This window comes from Oenanthe melanoleuca, chromosome 3, assembly GCF_029582105.1.
Source record: "Oenanthe melanoleuca isolate GR-GAL-2019-014 chromosome 3, OMel1.0, whole genome shotgun sequence".
NCBI lineage: Eukaryota > Metazoa > Chordata > Aves > Passeriformes > Muscicapidae > Oenanthe > Oenanthe melanoleuca.
This window is the reverse complement of record NC_079336.1, coordinates 3,070,597-3,089,775: the sequence shown is the minus strand read 5'-3', so window position 1 is coordinate 3,089,775 and position 19,179 is coordinate 3,070,597. Positions and strand designations below refer to the sequence as shown.

The window sequence follows — 19,179 nt, the reverse complement described above, 5'->3', positions numbered from 1 at the left end:
GGTTAGGTTAGGCTGAGTTAGGCTAGGTTAGGTTAGGTTAGATTGGGTTAGGTTAAGCCAGGTTAGGTTAGGCTGGGCTGGGTTAGGCCGGGCTGGGCTCGGCCCGCGGGGCCTCCCCGGGGCGGGGCGGGGCGCGCATGCGCGGGGCGGCCGCGGGGGCTCCCGGAGGCGCCGGAATCGGCGGCGGCGGCGGGACCGGGCAGGGAGCGGGGACAGCGGGGACAGCGAGGGGACAGCGAGGGGACAGCGAGCGGACACCGAGGGGACAGCGAGGGGACAGCGAGAGCGGTGAGTGCGGCACGGGAGAGCGGGCACGGGGTGCGGGAGGTGAGTGCAGACATGGGGAGATGCAGAGCAGGCACCGAGTTCTGTCGGTCCCATCCCCGCGCTCCCATCCCCATTCCCATCCCCGCGCTCCCCTCCTCTCCACCGGCACAGCCCGCCCAGGGTCCCGCCGCGCCCGGAGCATCCTTCCTGCGGGACGGGCGGGATGCGGGATGGCTGCGGGGCTGCTCGGTGTGCGGTGCCTGCTGCGGGATCTTTCCCTCTGTGCCACGCACTGTTGTGGTTCATCGAGCCGGGGTTGGTGCAGTGTTCAGGTGGGTGCTGGGGAAGAGCTTAAGGAAGGGAGGGATGAGCAGGCAAACACGGATTTTGCCTTAAATTCCCCCGCTACCGGTATCTCAAGGGCTTCCTGAAGGAGAGAGGTGGGCAGTGGCTTTCCTCGGTGTTTGTTTGAAATGGCTGTGGGCGGATGTTCCTTGAATGACTTTGACACCCGGGGAGCTCTGGAGGCCAGGGGAAGGAGATGCATAGTTCAGCCGTGAGCTGGGACAAGAACCAGCTCCCGGTGTTTGCCTTGGACACGAGCTGGGGCGCGTCCCCAAAATTGTTCCCTGCTGATCTTCTCCAGGGCGCTTCGGGGTCGTGTCCCCCCTATATCCCATCTGGCTGAAAACACCACAAACATTTTTTTTTTTTTTTTGAAGGGAGTATAAATATTGTGGACAGTCTCAAAGTGTTCTGGTTTTCTCTAACACCAATATATAGATATATAAGTTCAGGTAAACATTTAACATTTGTTTGTTCAGTGTCAAACTCAATTCCTCTCTGGCATGAGCAGGATTGGGTATGGAGCATCCCAGTAGCTCTGCCTAGGTGGCTTTGACTGGGGCACACAGGTTTTTACTGGGATGCAGAGGTGCATTTATTGTGGGATGCTGTGGGATTGTGGCTCAGAGCTGGGGAATGATTTACATATTACTAGCTGGAGGATTTTTGGGTGGGATGAGGTTTGGAGCAACCTGGTGTGGTGGAAGGTGTCCTTGCCCATGGCAGGAATGAGATGAGCTTAGAGGTCCTTTCCAACCCAAAACATTTTAGGATTCTAGGATGGCTTGCTGCAGATTAGGATGAGTGTGATGCTGCCCTGGCAGCAGTCATTGAAAAAGAGCAAAGTTACAGCAAGGTAATGAAAAAGGATGAATCCAGCAGGTCTGAAATCTGTTTCTGCCCTCTGCCAGGGCAGGGAGGGGACAGGCAGCCATGAATTCTGAATTCTAGCAGCAGACTGTGCTCCTGCCTTGGGGTGCCGTGGTGATACGTGCTGCAAACAATTCCTAGAAACCCACTCAGGGCTCATCAGGCCAAACCACACAGTTGCACATTTCCTCCATGCAGCAGGGGAAGGTGTGGGTTAACAGCCCTGCACCCTGCAGGATTTTCTGTTTCCTGGGCATTAATTGCTGTTATTTGTTTACGCTGAAGCTGCAGCCTGTGGCTGAGCAGAGGGCTGTGTCCCTGTGGATGCAGGGAGGGATGGCCATGCCAGCCAGGCTGGGGACAGGGGAGGTGCCACCACCGGTCACGTGCGTGAGCTTGCAGCTACTTGCACGTCTTGAGTCAGGCACCAGCTTAATTTTTTATCTGCCAGTTTACAGGGTGACCCTTGCTCATGGGGTCAGAGCAGTGGCCCTTTAATTGTGCAAACAATTAATCATTAGTAAATTCCAGAAGAAGAAATACCCAGGGAGGCTGCTGGAGGCTGGAGCCATACCTTATAAGCTCCATCCTTCACAGAATGATGGAACAGTTTGGGTTGGAAGGGACATTAAAGACGATCCAGTTCCAGCTCCCTGCCATGGACAGGGACACCTTCTACTAGACCCATCTAACCTGGCCTTGGACACTTCCAGGTAATAAAGGGAAGCTTGCTGCCAGTCCTTCCCAACCTCCAAGCCCCACCAAATCCATGGGATTGGGTAGAGTTCTAAGCAAGTGAATGCAGCACAGCCTGCATCCCTTTTGTGGAGGGAATCTGCCATCTCCCTTGGAGCTGTGTAGCCCCCAGGAAGGGCATCACTTCTGTCACTGCAAACCTGACTGGGAGAGGCCATGGGGTTAAATGGGACGAGGTCCTGGATGGGGACAAAGACTTTTAGTGCAGGGCAGAGGAGAGCTTGCAGCTCCACGGGGTTGGCAAGGGCTGCAGTCTCTCCCTGGCAGTGCCTCCTCTCTGCCTGCAGCAGCCGCGGGGCTCTGCATGATTTATATACATTTTTTTGGAGTGACCAAAGCTCTAAAATCCGCAGCCTTAAAGAAAAACTATGTTTTTGTGCAAGAGGCTTTTGTGGATGACAGCAAAGCTGAGCAGCCTCAGGCCAGAGGTTCTTTTGGGGATGATTTGAACCCACAAAGAGCACACGGCCAGTTTGGTTTGGTTGCTCTGCCTGCAGGGTTGTCCCATCAGCAGATGGATCTGAGTACAGAGGGATTGGATGGCTTGTACAGCTCTCCCTGTGCTAGCAGGAGTTCCCAGTTCTAAATCTGCACTGAAGGAAGATTAGTGCTAAAGAAAATATAGGAGGTGAAAGTGGGATGCTGCTGTGACAAATCTACTCCTTTTTTAGTCAGTGCAGGGGAAAACCCCCAGAAACTTTGCTGGCACAGTTCCAGTTTCTGGAGACAGTCAGTCCCAGTCCATCAGTGATCCCTGCACGGCTGAATACAGCAGGCAGGGACTAGTGGGGGTGGCAGGACCAAAACCATGCCCAGGAATGTGCTGACACTTCAGCAACCTGATGGTTATAGTTTGGGACTGTGTCCTGGTCTGGTTTGATTCCTGGTGTACTCATCCAAGAGTATCACAGGCACCTGAAACCTGGCCCCAAAGCATCAGGTGCTGTGTTGGTTGTGTGTGGGAACAGAAAGTGGTGAGTGGATCAGGAAATCACAAACAGCAGAGGATTAGTCAGATCAGGAAGAAAAGCTTGAGCAAATTTTGATACAGAGGGAGTGGATTTGCCAGAAGAAGGAATTCTCAGCCAGGGTCTGTGAGCAGGATTAGTGAATATTAACTGGTGCTGCAGGTGGGTTTCTTTTTTTTTTTTTTTTTTTTCAAGAATTATTGAATTATTGGCTGTGTTATCAGCAGGATCACCAAGCTCTAACCTGGGTTAGGCATGAGGAAACTGCAGCTGTGCTATCACAGCAAGCCAGAGCTGTGCCATTCCCTAACATGGTGTGGGAGATAGCCCAGTCCAGGAGTTGTTCCTGGCTGACAGTTTGTGTGTGGCCACCAATTTGAGGGGTGCAGCAGCACAGGAATGGCCAAGGCAGCCCAGCTGATCTCTGAGAACCTGATGATGCAAAAATCTACCCCTACCTTGCACATGATGCTTGGACTCTCACAATAAAACCACCAGCCTCATCCAACCTTTGGTTTCCTAACTTTGGGGGTCCATTCCCCTGCTTTGCTCCCCCAAACGCCACAGGGCCTCAGGGGTGCCCCCTTTGCTGGGATGCTTTGCTGCAGGGATGTGGCACTTCCAGCAGCTTTGTTTTGCTCTGAGCCCTCCCAGCACAGCGTTCCCTGCGCTGGCACCGCTGCTCTCATCCCCTGGCCCCATCCCAAAGCTCAGGCAACGCTGAGCCCATGTCAAGAGGCACTTGCTGCTCAGCATGGCTGAGCTGGCTGCTGGCCCAGCTCTCTGCCAGGCCAGGAATTGCAGGGGAGCTGACAGTGCCATGGCTTCCCTGGGGGATCCTGCCACCTCCCCCTGGCTTTCATGGCTCATCTCCCAGCATCACGGGACGTTGGTTTCCTGAGGGATACGAGCTTGGACAAACCCTGCTTGGGCTGCTCTGTGTGTGTCTGTATAGAGAAGGGGAGAATTGGAGCCATCTTCTTTTATTTGAAATTTTCCACCTTTATTTTGGCCTTTTTTCCTAACAGAACAGGTTGTTTTAAGTTGTGCCTTCAGTAAATCATGTTCCATCACCTTTTACCTTCCAGAGCATCCCAACCTGTGCAGGTCCCTGTTGGAGGAGTAACAGGAATTGAGCTGATGTAAATCTAACAGGGTACCTTAGTGCCTTGAGGGAAATAAAATCTTCTGTGCAATGCACTGTTAAGTAGTCCCAGCACTGCCCAGTGCATTAGGAGCACCATACCTCATTTCCATCAGGGAAATGAGGACTGATATCCCCATTTCATAGATGGGGAAGTGTAAGCCCAGTTGACAGAAGCCTCCAGCACCTGGTCCCTCTCTGGTTGTGGGGATTTGCACTTTGATGCTGGGGTGTAGATAAGCCCTTCACACCCTGCTGCCTGCCCTGGCAGGGCTGGTCCTTGGCACAAACCATCAAATCATGGAATCACAGAGTGGTTTGGGTTGGGAGGGACATTAAAGCTTATCCAGTTCAACCCCCCTGCCATGGGCAGGGAGACCTTCCACTGTCCCAGGCTGCTCCAAGCCCTGTCCAGCCTGGCCTTGGACACTTCCAGGGATCCAGGGGCAGCTTCTCTGGGCAACCTGTGCCAGTTGTAAATCCCATATAAATCCCATAACTCCCTGCAGAAAGGATCTGAGCTCTGGGTGTTCTTGCTGCACTCTGGAGGAATGTTGGAACCTAAATCTGTGGCAGGAGAAGGAAGCAGGTAATATCAAGGCTGCACAGGAATTGCTGCTTGAGCCAGTCCATGGTCTCCTTTTTTCTCAGCTCTGGAAGGGCCTTTCCAAAATACAGGGCAGAATGGAATGGAGGAGCTGGCACTGTGCTCCCAGGATGGTTTTTCAAAGTTTTCTCCTGCAGAATGGTTTAATTACAGGAGGAGATGTTTGTGCTCAGGGAGGACCAGCCTTCAGCCCACAGGTTTGGGATGGGGCTTATCCAGTGCCTCTGAGCTGGGTGCAGCCCTGGTACAGCCTCTCCCAGAGCTGAACTGCTCCCTGCCATCCTGGTGCAGTAGAAGCTGTGACACCAAAGTTAACCCCATGCAGGAACGGGTCACAATAAAACCCCAAGTTTCAAAATAACCTGGAGTCCCCCAGGGACTTTTGCTCAACTGCCAGAAGAGAGGAATTGAGGCATTAATCACCTGCAGCTCTCCAAACCAGTCTTTTGGCCACTGCTGTTATTTTCATGCTGTCCACAACCACTACTTCTTTTTTTTTTCTGTTTTAAATGCCATGAATTTATTAAAGACTTCCCCAAAGCTGAGTACCCCCAGTCCTCCCTGCTTTGTTTACCAGGAACTACTGCCTTTTTGGAAGCCTGTGTAAACTTCTGATGCCTGAATACCAGTCTGCAAATCTATCACATTGATCCAGCCTCAGTCCCAGACAGTGAACTTGGGGGCCAGACCGGTGGGAAAATCGACTGTACACTGTAGGAAATTTTCTCATTCAAACCCTTCCATCAGACTGTGACCAAAAAGCAAAAGAGCTGGGAAAAAGCTTGGGTTTCCAATTACCCTCTCTCAAAAGAGAGAGAAATTGGAACAGGATCGTTCTCCTCCTGTGCCGGCAGTTTTTATTGTGGATGTAATGATCCAGCCTGGCCATCATCCACGCCCTCCCTGAACAAACGATACTTGGTTGCTGTTAATTGGGAGCAGCCAAAAGAACTGAATCCCCCGGAGATGGGGGTGAGGATGGAATCTCAACGAGACACCCCGTGGATGAATGTGGCTTTCAGCTGCTCCTACGCCTCCGTGAAGGGAAAAGAATAGGGGCTCTGTGAAAGTGAAACAGCCAGTGCTGACCTTGGGTTTCTGGGTCGGTGTATTTTTGTTTTTTGGTTTTTTTTTTTCTTTTTTTTTTTCTCTCTCTTTTCTAACGTTAATTGCTCGTCACTTTGTCCCATCACATGATCGCTGGAAACTGCCAAATTGTTCTTACTCGCTCATATCACAAGGTTTGAAATAAGCAGGTTTCTGATTCAGTGCTGTTCAGCCCCGTATCAGATGTGTTTCTTGTGATTTCGGACTATTATTTTGAAAATCTCTGCCCCTCTCAGCCTGTTTAAAACTGGCGTTTTCCAGCTCTGAAAGCCTGCCTGGAATAATCCGTGCTGTCAGGGAGATGTGCAGTGCCCAGGCTCTCTGAGGTGATGCTCACTGCGTGCACTGAGCTCTGGGGATGAGAGACTGTGGCAAAATCCTGGCACAAGCACGAGTGGTGCAAGCCAGAGCCAGGCAGTGCCTGGGACAGAAGCTGCCTGTCTCTCTCACACCCCTGTCAGCATGCAAAGCAGGCAGCCCATGGACTGCATTCCCATGCATTCCTATTCCCAGGCTCCATTGCCACCCTCACATGTGCTGCCTTTGCTCAGTTTTCAGCAGGTTTCTCTGCAGGAGATGAGCACTGACTCTGTTCTCTGCAGGTCTGTGCCCTCTTGGAGCTGGTTTTCAGTTCCCATGATGCTAGGCTTCACTCTGTGTTCTCCAAGATGTAAGGAACTTCAGAATGTCCTTCTTCTGCCTCACCATCATGATAATTGAGTCACAGAATCCCAGAATGGTCTGGGTTGGAAAGATCATTTTGTTCCAACTCCTCTGCCATGGGCAGGAAAAAATTCTTCCCTGTGAGGGTGGTGAGGCCATGGCACAGGTTGCCCAGAGAGGCTGTGGTTGCTCCATCCCTGGAAGTGTCCATGGTTGGACAGGGCTTGGAACAGCCTGGCATAGTGGAAGGTGTCCCTGCCCATGGCAGGAGGTTGGAATGAGATGATCTTTAACATCCCTTCCATCCCAAACCACTGCACAATTCCATTATTTATGAATGAGCTCCATTAGCTACAAGAAGCCAGAACAGACTGGCTGTACATTGGAACAGGGCAGAGTGAGTGTTGCCTCCTGTTCACACCATGCCCTGGTAGGAGTTCCCTAAAGTCAAAATTTGGCTCACCTCCCTAAATTTTGACATGTAACTCCACAGGATACACAACCTGCTGAATGAACTGCATGTCCCATCATGGGTCAGGACCCTGCAGACCCTTAGGAGAGAAACAAAGTCTTTATGAGTGTGCACAACATTAACTCCCCAGCAAGTGTGCTCTCTTCAGCATTACACATCTGTGAAATTAAAACAGCATTTCCAGGGACCTTTTTGCCTTCTGTGGCTAAGGCAGCTCTATCAAACACAGCAGACAAAGTGCCCTGTGGCAAACAGGGGAAAAAACCTCAAGCCTTGAGGGATGCTAAGGGAGAAAGTGTAGGCAGTGTAGGGCAGAAAGAATATTCTGGAAAATGAAACCTAATTATGCCAACTCCCTTCTGCTAGAATACAGAATATGAAAATATTTTGTCTCTTATCAGATGCTTTGGGTTTCTACAGGAAGTGACTTGCTACCTACTTGAGAGTCTGCTCTGACTTTGCTCTTTGTGTTGTCTCACCCTGGGACTGCCAGGTCCCACCTCCCTGCTTCCAGAAAGCTTTCTCCTGGTGTTTTAACACTGTCCTGTCCTCTGTATCACAGCCTAGCAGGGATCTCCCATCACAGAATCACAGGCTGGTTTGGGTTGGAAGGGATCCTAAAGCTCCTCTGGTTCCAGCCCCCTGCCATGGGCAGGGATGCCTTCACTAGAGCAGGTGCCCACACAAACTATTGGTGCCTCACCTCTGGACACAGCTGGGATTTCATTTCCACACTCAGGCAAAATACTTATTTGTGTTTCCTTTTTTTTTCCTTTTTTTTTTTCTTTTTTTTTTTTTTTTTTTTTTTTTTTCTACCTCCATTCCCTGCAGTTCCAGTTGTATGCAGGTAAGCTCAGGAGACAGATTCTGCTCATGCAAACCTGTGTGCTGGTTTCACAGGAGTAACCAAAGCCCTGCACAATCTGGTGGGGCCCCATCAACACCAATTCTGGTTTAACATGGGCATTTGTGATGAATTCTCCTCTGTTTTGTATGACACAAGCAACAGCAGGGAAGAGAGCTTGTTGAGAAACGGGGTATTGGGAATTAATTTAATGCCAGGAGTTGTTCTCCACACATTAGGATCCTGCTGTGCCCTGAATCTGAGTCTTGCCAGCCAGAGCTTAGCAAGTCTGGAGGTTACCAAGGAGCAGAGCAGGCAGAGGAGTGCCCAGCATTGGGTTTGGCTGCCCTGAGTACCCAGGGATTTCTCTGGCAGTCCCTCAGCACTGGCTCCATGGATGCTCCCAAACTGTACCCAAACTGCTGCCAGCTTGGGTGTGAAGCCTCTAATTTCTTCAGTCTCTCTCAGTCCTGATGCTTCTTGCTTGTGGAGGGATGAGGGCTGCAGGTTTGGGACTCTGGATTTCTCCACTTCTCCCTCTGCCATACTCACTGCAGTACCCCATGGGCAGGTGGTGTGACAGGGAAGCTTTTTGATTTGGTTGGGATGTTCTTAACTCACGTGCAGACAGGCTGCTTATCCCTTAGATGAGTCATTTACATCTCAGTTTTGTCCCTGAGCATTTTATTCTGGGGTAAGGGTGAAAAATCACCTTCATAAATAATCAGATGCTTTCTTGCCAGCTAGCTGCTTCCTGCAGCCCCGTGTTGGCAGCTCGTGGCTCCTGAACACGCTCCAAGCTGAGTGCCTGAGGAAGTGGGGAGGAAGGACAGGCTTGTGACATTGCTGTGCCCATCTGATGCAGGCTGACCTGGCTCTGCCATCCTCCTCTGTGCTGAATTTAGGTCAGGGAACACAGACCCCTGGGAATCTGGTACTCCCTCAGACCCTACTCTAACTCCTCAGGAGATGTGGTACCCTAAAACTTGACAATATTCAAAGAATCCTGGAATGGTTTTGGTTAGAAGGAATCTGAAAGATCATCTTGACCCAACACCCTGCCAGAGGCAGGGACACCTTCCACTATCCCAGGTTGCTCCAAGTTCCGTCCAGCTTGGCCTGGGATGCCTCCAGGAATCCAGGGGCAGCCACAGGTTCTCTGAGCAACTTGTGTGAAGGACTTCCCACCCTCAATGGGAAGAATTCCTTCCCAATATCCCATCCATCCCTGCCCTCTGCCAGTGGGAAGCCATTTCCTCTGTTCTGTCCTTTGTCCTGGTGTGAAGGACAGGTATCTGCCAATAAAGGCAGAAGCTTCTCTTTGAAATGGAAAAGCTCCCTTCCTCCAAATTATTATAATTTTGAAATGAAGGGGCTCTCAGAGATAGGGGAATTAGGAAGAACAGTTCTTTACTAGGAAAATTAAAATAGAAATGCAGTATTACAAAGAACAATCCCAAACCCTGCCAGAGTCAGAATCCAAGCTGACACCCGTCAGTCAGTCAGGGTGTTGGCACAGTCCCATTCAATGGTGGCTGCATCCTCCTGCAGGGGCAGATGTGGTTCAGCTGGAGCAGTGCTCCTGGAGAAGGTGCAGTTTCCTCTGAAGGTCCAGGCATGATGTGGAAAAGTCCAGTTTTCCTCTGGAATCCAGTGGAAAGACAAAATCTGTCCAAAATCTCAGTTTTTCTCTAGGTAGGAAAGGCTTGGCTCCTCCCCTGGCTGGAGCACCTCCCAAAGGGATGATGTAAATTTATCAGTCATGCACTGGGACTCAATGGCCCAGCAGCAGATGATATCTTCCTGGAGGGAGGATGGGTTGTGGAAAAGATAAAGATGATTGCTCCATGTAGTCTTAAAGATGGTCCATTAGCAGATAGTATGTGCCACGGAGATAAGGAATCATTACTCCATTCGGTTTTAACAAATGGTGATAGAATACACATTTCTGGCCACATCAACCCAACACACCTTCCAGGCCCTTGTCCCAAGTGCCTCTCCAGCTCTCTTGGAGCCCCCTTAGGCGCTGGTAGGTGCTCTAAGATCAGCATCTCGATGGTGCTGTGGTTAATCCCACTGGGAATGGCAGCACGCTCTTCTCCCAGCACACCACCATTAACATTCCCCTTTCTCCCTCCCTGCAGGCCAGCCCACGTTCCCTGTGGGGCTGAAGGATGACAGCCATCCTGGAGCGGCTCAGCACGCTGTCCCTCAGCGGGCAGCAGCTCAGCCGGCTGCCGCGGCTGCTGGAGGACGGCTTGCCCAAGCTGCCGTGCACGGTGAAGGAGTGCGAGGTGCCGCAGCTCTTCCGCGAGCCCTACATCCACAGCGGCTACCGCCCCACCGGCCAGCACTGGCGCTACTACTTCCTCAGCCTCTTCCAGAAGCACAACGAGGTGGTCAACGTGTGGACTCATCTCCTGGCGGCGCTGGCCGTGCTGCTGAGGTTCAAGACGTTTGTGGAGGCCGAGCAGTTGCCCGTGGATGCGTGGTCGATGCCGTTGCTCATCTTTGTCCTCTCCTCTGTCACCTACCTGACCTGCAGCCTCTTGGCCCACCTGCTGCAGTCCAAGTCGGAGCTGTACCACTACACCTTCTACTTCGTGGACTATGTTGGAGTCAGCATCTACCAGTATGGCAGCGCCCTGGCTCATTTCTACTACAGCTCTGACCAAGCCTGGTACGACAAGTTCTGGCTTTTCTTCCTGCCAGCAGCAGCGTTCTGCGGCTGGCTGTCCTGTGCCGGCTGCTGCTACGCCAAATACCGCTACCGACGGCCTTACCCCATCATGAGGAAGATGTGCCAGGTGATCCCAGCAGGGCTGGCTTTCATCCTGGATATCAGCCCCGTGGCTCACAGGGTGGTTGTGTGTCACCTGGGGGGCTGTGAGGAAGATGCTGCTTGGTACCACACGTACCAGATACTGTTTTTCCTTATCAGTGCTTATTTCTTTTCCTGCCCTGTCCCCGAGAAATACTTCCCTGGCTCCTGCGATATTGTTGGTCACGCCCACCAGATCTTCCACACCTTCCTGGCCATCTGCACCCTGTCACAGCTGGAGGCCATTCTTTTGGATTACAAGAACAGGCAGGAGATTTTCCTGAAGAGACACGGGCCTTTCACCGTTTACCTCTCCTGCATCTCTTTTTTTGGTCTGGTGGCCTGTAGTGCCATCACAGCTTACATGCTGCGGCGCAGGATCAAGGCCAGCCTGGCTAAAAAGGACTCCTGAGAGTCACAGATGTGACAGGCATGACACCACCAGAGAAAGTCAAGAGAAGGGGGCATAACATACTAGAGACATGACTGTCTTACTTGCCTAACACACCTGACTAACCAGGACCCTGGATTCAGATGGAGGGCTGACACTTCATGCTGGATGCATTTTCACAGCAGGGATTGCCTTTTGCCATCCAGGGGGGGACATGGAGTGTTTTAAGCCAGAACAAGTCACTGAACCAAGGATGCTGGAGTAGGCAGAGGTTCCTTGTTCATTCTGGTAGAGCTGTGGGTGAGACCTTGCTGAAGGTCAGGGAGGGCAGCCTGGAGGCTGTGAGACTGTAGAAGGGTGTGCCAGGGCTCACAACACCACCTGGACCACAGCTGGATGTGATGACCTCTCTGGGTTTTGCCATACCTGTGTGAGAACTGTTCCTATCAGAGCAGTGGGAAGGTTTTAGGAAGTCTGTGTTTCTAGGGTTTGGGTGTGAGGGCATGTGTGGCACCGTGGCTGCTAGAATCCTTTCAGTGTTCCAGCCAGCTTCTCTTTGCACTCCCCTTGTCAAGTGTGTCAATGCCAGGTCACTTAGATGGCTTTGGAAAAACATCTTTGGAGATCCAGGCTTAACCTGGGGTCCTCTGGGACAAACTGGGTCTGTGGCATCTGTCTGGGGAGTCTGACCAACACCTAACAATGTCCATGAAATGTGGAATAACTTGGATGTGATCTGTTTGATACAGGAAAGGCTCTGCTCCTCCAACACCACTGCTGTGGTCATGGCCAAAAGTGTGTGAAGGTGAAGGAGTCTTTATTCCCTTCTTAATGGTGCTTTGTGTCCCTGGTGAGCATTGGGGAAACCTGACCTTGAAGGTGCAGGGTTGCTGTTCTATGACCATTGGGGTTGTGACTCTGGCATGTTTTTATCAGTATTGGATGAAGGTGGAAGAGCAAAAGGCAGGAACAGGGTGACAACATTAGGGTCCTGCACAGCCTCAGGATGGGTTTGTCCTTGGGACTTGGTGATTCCTGTGTGGAGTAACTAAGGTAGTGATCAGGGTCACTTGATGTCCACGGGTCACTCCTGCACAAGGTAACAAAGGTTACCATGTCCCCCACTAGAAGAATCTATTCTGTGCTTGCCTTGGGGGAACACTGAACATGGAGCCACCAAGGAGGTTTAAATCCTTGCTGAAACCAAGGGACCCATGGGATCTATCCCAGCCACGGATTTGTCTCACTGAACCCAAGGGCAGGCAAATGAATTGTGATTGCTGGTTCTGAGCAGGCAGAGTGTAGGGTTGGGGATATGGTTGTGAGGACAAGCACTGGTTTCTGCACTTCATCTGTGTTTTAGCTCTTGAGGTGTGTGTGTGTGTTCATGTTCCATGTGTGTGCATGGGATTTGTTATCCAGAAAGGCTTTGCCTTGGGATTTTACATCTGCAGAGCCTCCTAGTTGGGTTAAGATTAACCTGAAGGAAACAGTGCTGTCCTGATGGAAGAGCAAGGTGGGCCAGACAACAGATTTGTTAATAGGTGGTGGAAAACAGATGTGAAAATAGGTACTTTGCTGGTCATGTGTTTAGTAGATAAATTTGTAACTCATGGCCCTACAGAAAATTAAATAGAAAGGGAGAGGGAAGTAAGTTTGGAGTATAGGAAAAGAAATCATAGGAAGGCCTTCAGGAGGTCATCAAGTCCACCCTTTCTCATCAGTCCTGGCCTCAGCTTAGAAATTAATGACTTAATTTTGTAGGGTGTTTTTGATGGTACAGATAGTTCAGCCATGCTGACCTAGCAGAAAATCTGCCTCAGGGGAAATGCCAAGCAGGGGTGATCCCACTTGCACCTCACTGAACCTCTTCCCATGCACAGAAGTGAGCCAGTGCTGGGAGAGGGGCCATTGGGAAACCAATCCTACTGAAAAAATGTCAGTAATTTCCAGCTGGTTTTAACTCTGAGCCAGCTCACTTGGACAATGCAGCTGCTGGCAGGGAGGGGCTGGAGTGGAGGCCAGGAGCAGTTCCTCCTTGCATGGCAGCTGGCTGCTCAACTCACTCATCTGCACTGATGGACTGCTCCCTCTGTGGCCTCTGGCTTTGTTTGTGGGTCTCCTCCCACTTTGAGAGGAGGCTTCCAGTGGGAGCAGCTTTTTCTCACAGCCTGATTTGCCTTGGTTTTGTGGTAGGTGAGGCAGAACAAGGCACTGGGTGTGGAACTGGCTGGATAGCAGAAACAGAGGTAAATCAGCCTGGTCCAGAGCTCATTTCTGGGATAAAATGGAAAAGGATTGGGCATGGCTGGTAATAGCAAACCTGCTCTGCTGCTACCTGGAGTTACACTGGTACCAAAGGAAGGGTCACCCAGGTGTCCCCTCCTCTGAGGGTTTGAAAACAGATGACATGCCCTGCCCTTGTCAAAGGAGGGTGAGTACAGTAATTCCATCTCATTCAGGGAGAGGAGCCCACATGGCTCTTCCAAGGTACTTTTGATCATATCTTCTCCTCCCTGGCTGAGCAGAAGTGACAGCAGAAGTGACACTTCTCTGGAGCAGTGGTGTGACGTGGAGGTGTTTTTGCTCACTCCCACATCTCCCCTCAGGTGAAGCTGCTCCCATCTCCACCTGGCCCTGCACTCCCACCTGGAGCTGACCTCCTGGTTAGGATGATGGGTGGAGTGAGTGGGGATCTGAAATGCAGATCTGTGCTGCTGTGAGGATGTGCCCTTGTGTCACAAGGGGCTCACCAACACTGGAGCTTCCTTCATCCCTGTCTCCATCCCCCTCTTCCTCCAACCAGCTTCTTTCTTTCCTTCATCCCCAGCCTTCATCCTTGTGCCTTATGCACCTGGCTGCCTTCCTGGGCAGACTCCACCTGCTGCAGTCTGCTGGATCTCAGCTGGGAAGTGGCTGTGGAAGCTTTGCCAGTGATCCAGAGGACACCAGGGCTGGATCTGGAAAAAGCCAAAGTGCTGCTGTGATAAATGCTCAGCTTGCCTGAGCCCCCAGGACCTTCTCCTTGGGCTCACTGCTTGGAGCAGGTCTCCTCCATAACCTGGGAAGGATGGACCAGTGGTCAGGCTTGGTGCAGAGCTGAACCACCAAAGGCTGAGCTCACCTGAGATCCCAAAGGGACCGAGGTCACACTCCTCTCCCTCAGGAATCTCTGGTCCTGAGGTAGTGTTCCTTCAGATCTTGCAAACCAGGACAGCTCCTGAGAATTCATCCCAATGTGCCTTGTGCTATTCCTTTTGGGGATTAATCCTGAAGGAGCCTGAGGATCAAGAGCAGCCTCTTTGCTATCTGCTGGTCCATGGTTGCTCTTCACAGCCAATTCTCACTGACAGGATTTGCTCACTGTACAGAGCAGGAGGGGAGGATGGAGACAGGTGCCTTTAATTTGTATTTATGCCTAATTTGTGTAACGAGGTAAGGACGGGTTCCTCATGTGCCTTGCAATTTACATCTTTTACTGACAAGATTATTTTTAAGCATTGTTTGTTACTAAACAGAAGTACAAAAGAGTTTGTTTTTTTTTTCCTTCGGGAAACAGGGAAGGATATGTGTGTTTCTTATTAACCATCCCCTTCCCAACTCCCATCTGCTGACTTTGTATTGTTGAAAACATTGACAATATTTTAAGCTTTGTACTGTACTGATCTTTATTTAAAAACTTCAGTGAAAAAAAAAAATCTGTGAAAGCAAAACAATTGGTGTGGTGTGAAATTTCCAAATGCACAGCTACAGAAGGTTATGAGTCATTAGAAAGAAAAGGGGATAATAATTACAGAAAGGATATATTAGAGTGATATTAATTACAATAATGAACAATAAAGTGTGGTTTTATCTGTGCATCTCAAAGCACTTTCAAGGTTTCACGATACCTATTGGATTTTATTCCCATTCCATAAGAGAAGTGCAGAACAGCTGCCTTGACACTGATTAGAGAAATTTTAGTTCATCATCCACAATCACAGAAGGGTTGAGTTTGGAAAAGATCCCTGAGGCCACTTGCTCCACCCCTCAGCTCAAGCAGGTCCGCCCAGAGCTGGTTGCCCAGCTCCATGTCCAGACGGATGTTGAATATCTCCAAGGATGGCGACTGCATCACCTCTCTGGGCAATCTGTGCTCAGCCATCCTCAGGTGAAAAAGCATTTCCTGATGCTCAGAGGAACCTCCTGTGTGCCTGTGGCCTCTGGTCCTGGCCCTGGGACTTGGCACAGAGCCTCACCCTGTCCACATTGCACCCTCCCTTCAGGGATTTCTACACACCTATAAAATCCTTCAAATATTCCCTGACCTGATCCTCTTCCACCATGGTACATATTCCTTGCTCCAGCCCTTCCCCCTGGTCTCAGGGGACCAGGGATTTCTGAGGCTGGTCTTGCTTATAAACACTGAGGTGAAGAAAACTTTTCCATGTTCTCTGTAGCCAGCTGCCACAACTTACTGAGCAATGGGCCCACAACATTTTCCCTGCCCTCCCTTTTGTCACCCTACAGAAACCCTTCTGCTTGTCTTTGGCATTCCTGAACAGATTCCAGTTGGATTTTGCCTTTCCTCATCCCCACACACTCAGATAATGTTTCTCTATTCCTTTCTCTCCGTGTCCTTGCTTTCACCTTCTCTCTGCTGCTGTTTGAGTTTTTCCAGGAGCTCCCTGTTTATCCATGCAGGCCTGCTGGCATTTTTGCCCAGCTTCCTGCTCATCAGAATGTACTGTTCTTAAGCTTGGAGATGACTCTTCGCAGGCCTCCTTATCCCAGGGTACTCTACCAAGGGGATAGGGGCCTTTGAAGAGACCAGAGTCTGAAGTCTAATGTTTGATGTTTACCCTCCTCCCCTCCCTCAGTATCCTGAACTCCACCAGCCAACTCTGCCTTAGACTCCCACATTCCCAGTGAACCATGGCTGGTGAGTCTGGTGTCCAGCAAAGCACCTTCTGGACTGTGAATCACAGAATCATAGAAGGATTTGAGTTGGAAGAGACCTTAAAGATCATCTCATCTCAACCCCCTGCCATGGCCAGGGACACCTTCCACTATCCCAGGTTTCTCAGGGCTCCATCCAGCTTGACCTTGAATGTTTCCATGGATGGGGCATCCACAGCTTCTCTGCACAACCAGTGGCAGGGCCTCACCAACCCCATACTAAATAATTTCTTCCTAATATCCAATCTAAATCTACTCTCCAGCTTCACTTTGAAGCCATTCCCCTTTGTCCTGTCACTACATGTTTTTATAAATAGTCCCTCTCCATCTTTCCTGTAAGCTCCCTTCAGATACTGGAATACTGCAGTTAGATTACCCCAAAGCCTTCTGTTCTCCAGGATGAACAACTCCAATTCCCTTGGCATTTCCTCTTAGGAGAGGTGCTCCATCCTTCTTTTGTTGTCCTTCCAGCAGATATGAGGATGGCTGAAGTCCCCCATGAGGAGCAGGGCCTGCAAAGAGCCAACTGCCCAGTACAGCATCACCCAAACTGGTTATCCCTTGAACCCTCTCCCTGTCAGCTCTCCATTGGCTCATCATCCAGAATTCCAGGCACTCCAGCTCTTCTCTCACTAAAGGGCAGCTCCCTCTCCACCCCTTTTTGGCTTGTCTGTATCCCTCCACTGCAACACTCAGGTCATGGGAGCCGTCCCACTACACCTTCCTGATCCCAACAAGATCACACCCTGCAGATGCACCCAGATCTCTGACTCGTCATGCCCAGTCCCCACACTGCTGGTGTTCTCTGCACACACTCCAGAGAGACACCCCAGCACACTGACTTCCAAGATTTAGGCATCCCAGTTTTAGGGATTTCTCCATCATGGTGGTTTGTTGATTTTCTGATCCCTTTCTGTCAATGCCACTCCAGGTTCTTCAACTCATCAGCCTTATGTGGGAGGGTTGTGTGTGATTATATACATAATTCATAATTTTTCCTGCATTCCAGAGCTTAAAACTCTAGAATATCTTCTGTTTTTCCTTCAATTTTAATTATTGTTTCTTAAAGTAGCACGCAGAGCAAGGCTTCTGCAGGTCATGTTTTTACCCACCAGAGGGCGAGTTGTCTCCATCTGTGTCCTCCAGTGCCACAAAAGCAGAGCCCGATAAAGAATTCCTATTCCCTTTCATGAGTAGATAGCAGGGATGTGGGAGGCTAAAAAGGCTCATCTTAACCTTGGCAAGTCAGACTTGTCTGTACAGAAGTTGTCAAGGCTGAAGCTTCATCCAGATCTTCACTTTAATTCCTTATTCCTCATTGCTCCTCTCTCCTGCTTTGCAGTCACTACTCCTAAGCACCAGCTTCTGCTGCAGCTTTTCTTCTGTTTCCTTCTATAGAATCCCAGAATGGTTTGGGTTGGAAGGGACATTAAAGACAATCTCAAACCCCTACTATGAGCAGGGACACCTTTCATTAAACCAGGTTGCTCAGCTTGGCCTTGAACACTTCTAGGGATGGAGCACCCACAGCTTTTGTGGGTATCCTGTGCCACGGCCTCCCCACCCTCACAGGGATGAATTCCTTCCCAATATCCCATCTAACCCTGCCCCTTGTCCTGGTACTGCATACCCTTGTAAATAATCCCTTTTTGGCTCTCCTGGAGCCCCTTTAGGCACTGGAAAGGACTCCAAGACATCTCAGAGCCTTCTTTTCTCCAGGCTGAACATGCCTAGCCTGTCCTTTTTACAGGCACTCTGCCACACAGCCTTGTCACCAATTTGCAGTCACGCTCCTTGGGGATGATCCTTGGCACACAAAAGTGAGTTTCCTTCCCTGAGACAGGTCCTGTTCCCTGTTAAATGCTGCCTGGATGCTGCAGCTTGAAAAATCAGAGTGAGGGCTTGATCAGGGTCCTGCACCTGGGTCTAAGTCAGCCCTCACACCCAGAGCTTCCAGCCCTGCTTGGCCTTCAGTGCATTATTTTCCTTTCTAAGCTCATCAGCCTCATTCTTTTATCTCCCATCGTCTGGCTTTCTTCTCTCTCCCACACCGTGCTCAGACAGTCTGGCTGCAATTCTCCCTGCTTAACTCCTGCTTACAAAACCCTCGGATCTGCCTGTCCTTGAATCACAGCCTGGCTTGGCTGCTGTACTGGTGATAAAGAGAACAAAGCAAAGATGCACAGAAAAGCTTATTTTTATGAAATCCTAGAAGGTTTGGATTGGAAGAGATGTTCAGGATCATCTCATTCCAGGCCCCTTGTCATGGACATCTTCCACTTCACCAGGTTTCTCCTAAATCCTGTCCAACCTGGCCCTGAACACTTCCAGGGATGAGAAATCCACTTCTATGGGGAATCCACAACTTCTGTAGGCAAAACTTCTGTTTTCCATGATGGATTTAGCTCCGTTTTCTCTCTTGCATTTGGGAGTGACTTTTGCACAGCCACCTTTTCCTTGATGATTCTTTTTGCCCCTTCCTCCAGAGATAAAAATCATGTTTGAAAGAGAGGAATTTTATCAGTGCTACATATGAAGAATACACTATTTTACAACTATATACATTTTTATACATATATTATACATCCTAAACCAGCACCACCACTTCTGTTAAAATATTTCAATCACTCCAAGTATGGATTTGTCCCTTCATAGCTGCTCCTCACTCTGGGCACTACAAAAAACAGGGAAAACTCAAAAAGAAGCAGTCCTGATGCCACCATCACCCATTTGGGAGGCCAAGGTGTTTTAACGTGAGGGGGTTATGAGGGAGATATGAGGGGGATATGAAAGGCTGGGAGTGGGATCTGTTATAAATGAGAAACAAAAGTCTCGATATTTAGCAAAATTTAGATTGCTTTATTTTATATAGACACAACAAGCAGTGCTGGGGGGGCAGAGAGGTCACAGCCCACTCCATGCTCCACCGAGCTTTGGTTTGCAGCTCCCTTTTACAGCATGGTTTCCTTGTAGTCATCAATAATTG

At 50.2% G+C, this 19,179-nt stretch overlaps 1 protein-coding gene across 1 annotated transcript; it reads left to right on the top strand.

Annotated features, from left to right (window-relative positions):
* The first annotated feature begins 164 nt into the window (after positions 1 to 164).
* On the top strand, positions 165 to 15,115 carry PAQR8 (progestin and adipoQ receptor family member 8). The gene is made up of 2 exons (XM_056488265.1): positions 165 to 288; positions 10,188 to 15,115. Exon 2 carries the CDS (start codon positions 10,218 to 10,220, stop codon positions 11,274 to 11,276), a length of 1,059 nt encoding a protein of 352 aa, XP_056344240.1. The 5' UTR covers positions 165 to 288; positions 10,188 to 10,217; the 3' UTR covers positions 11,277 to 15,115.
* The last annotated feature ends 4,064 nt before the right edge of the window (positions 15,116 to 19,179 follow it).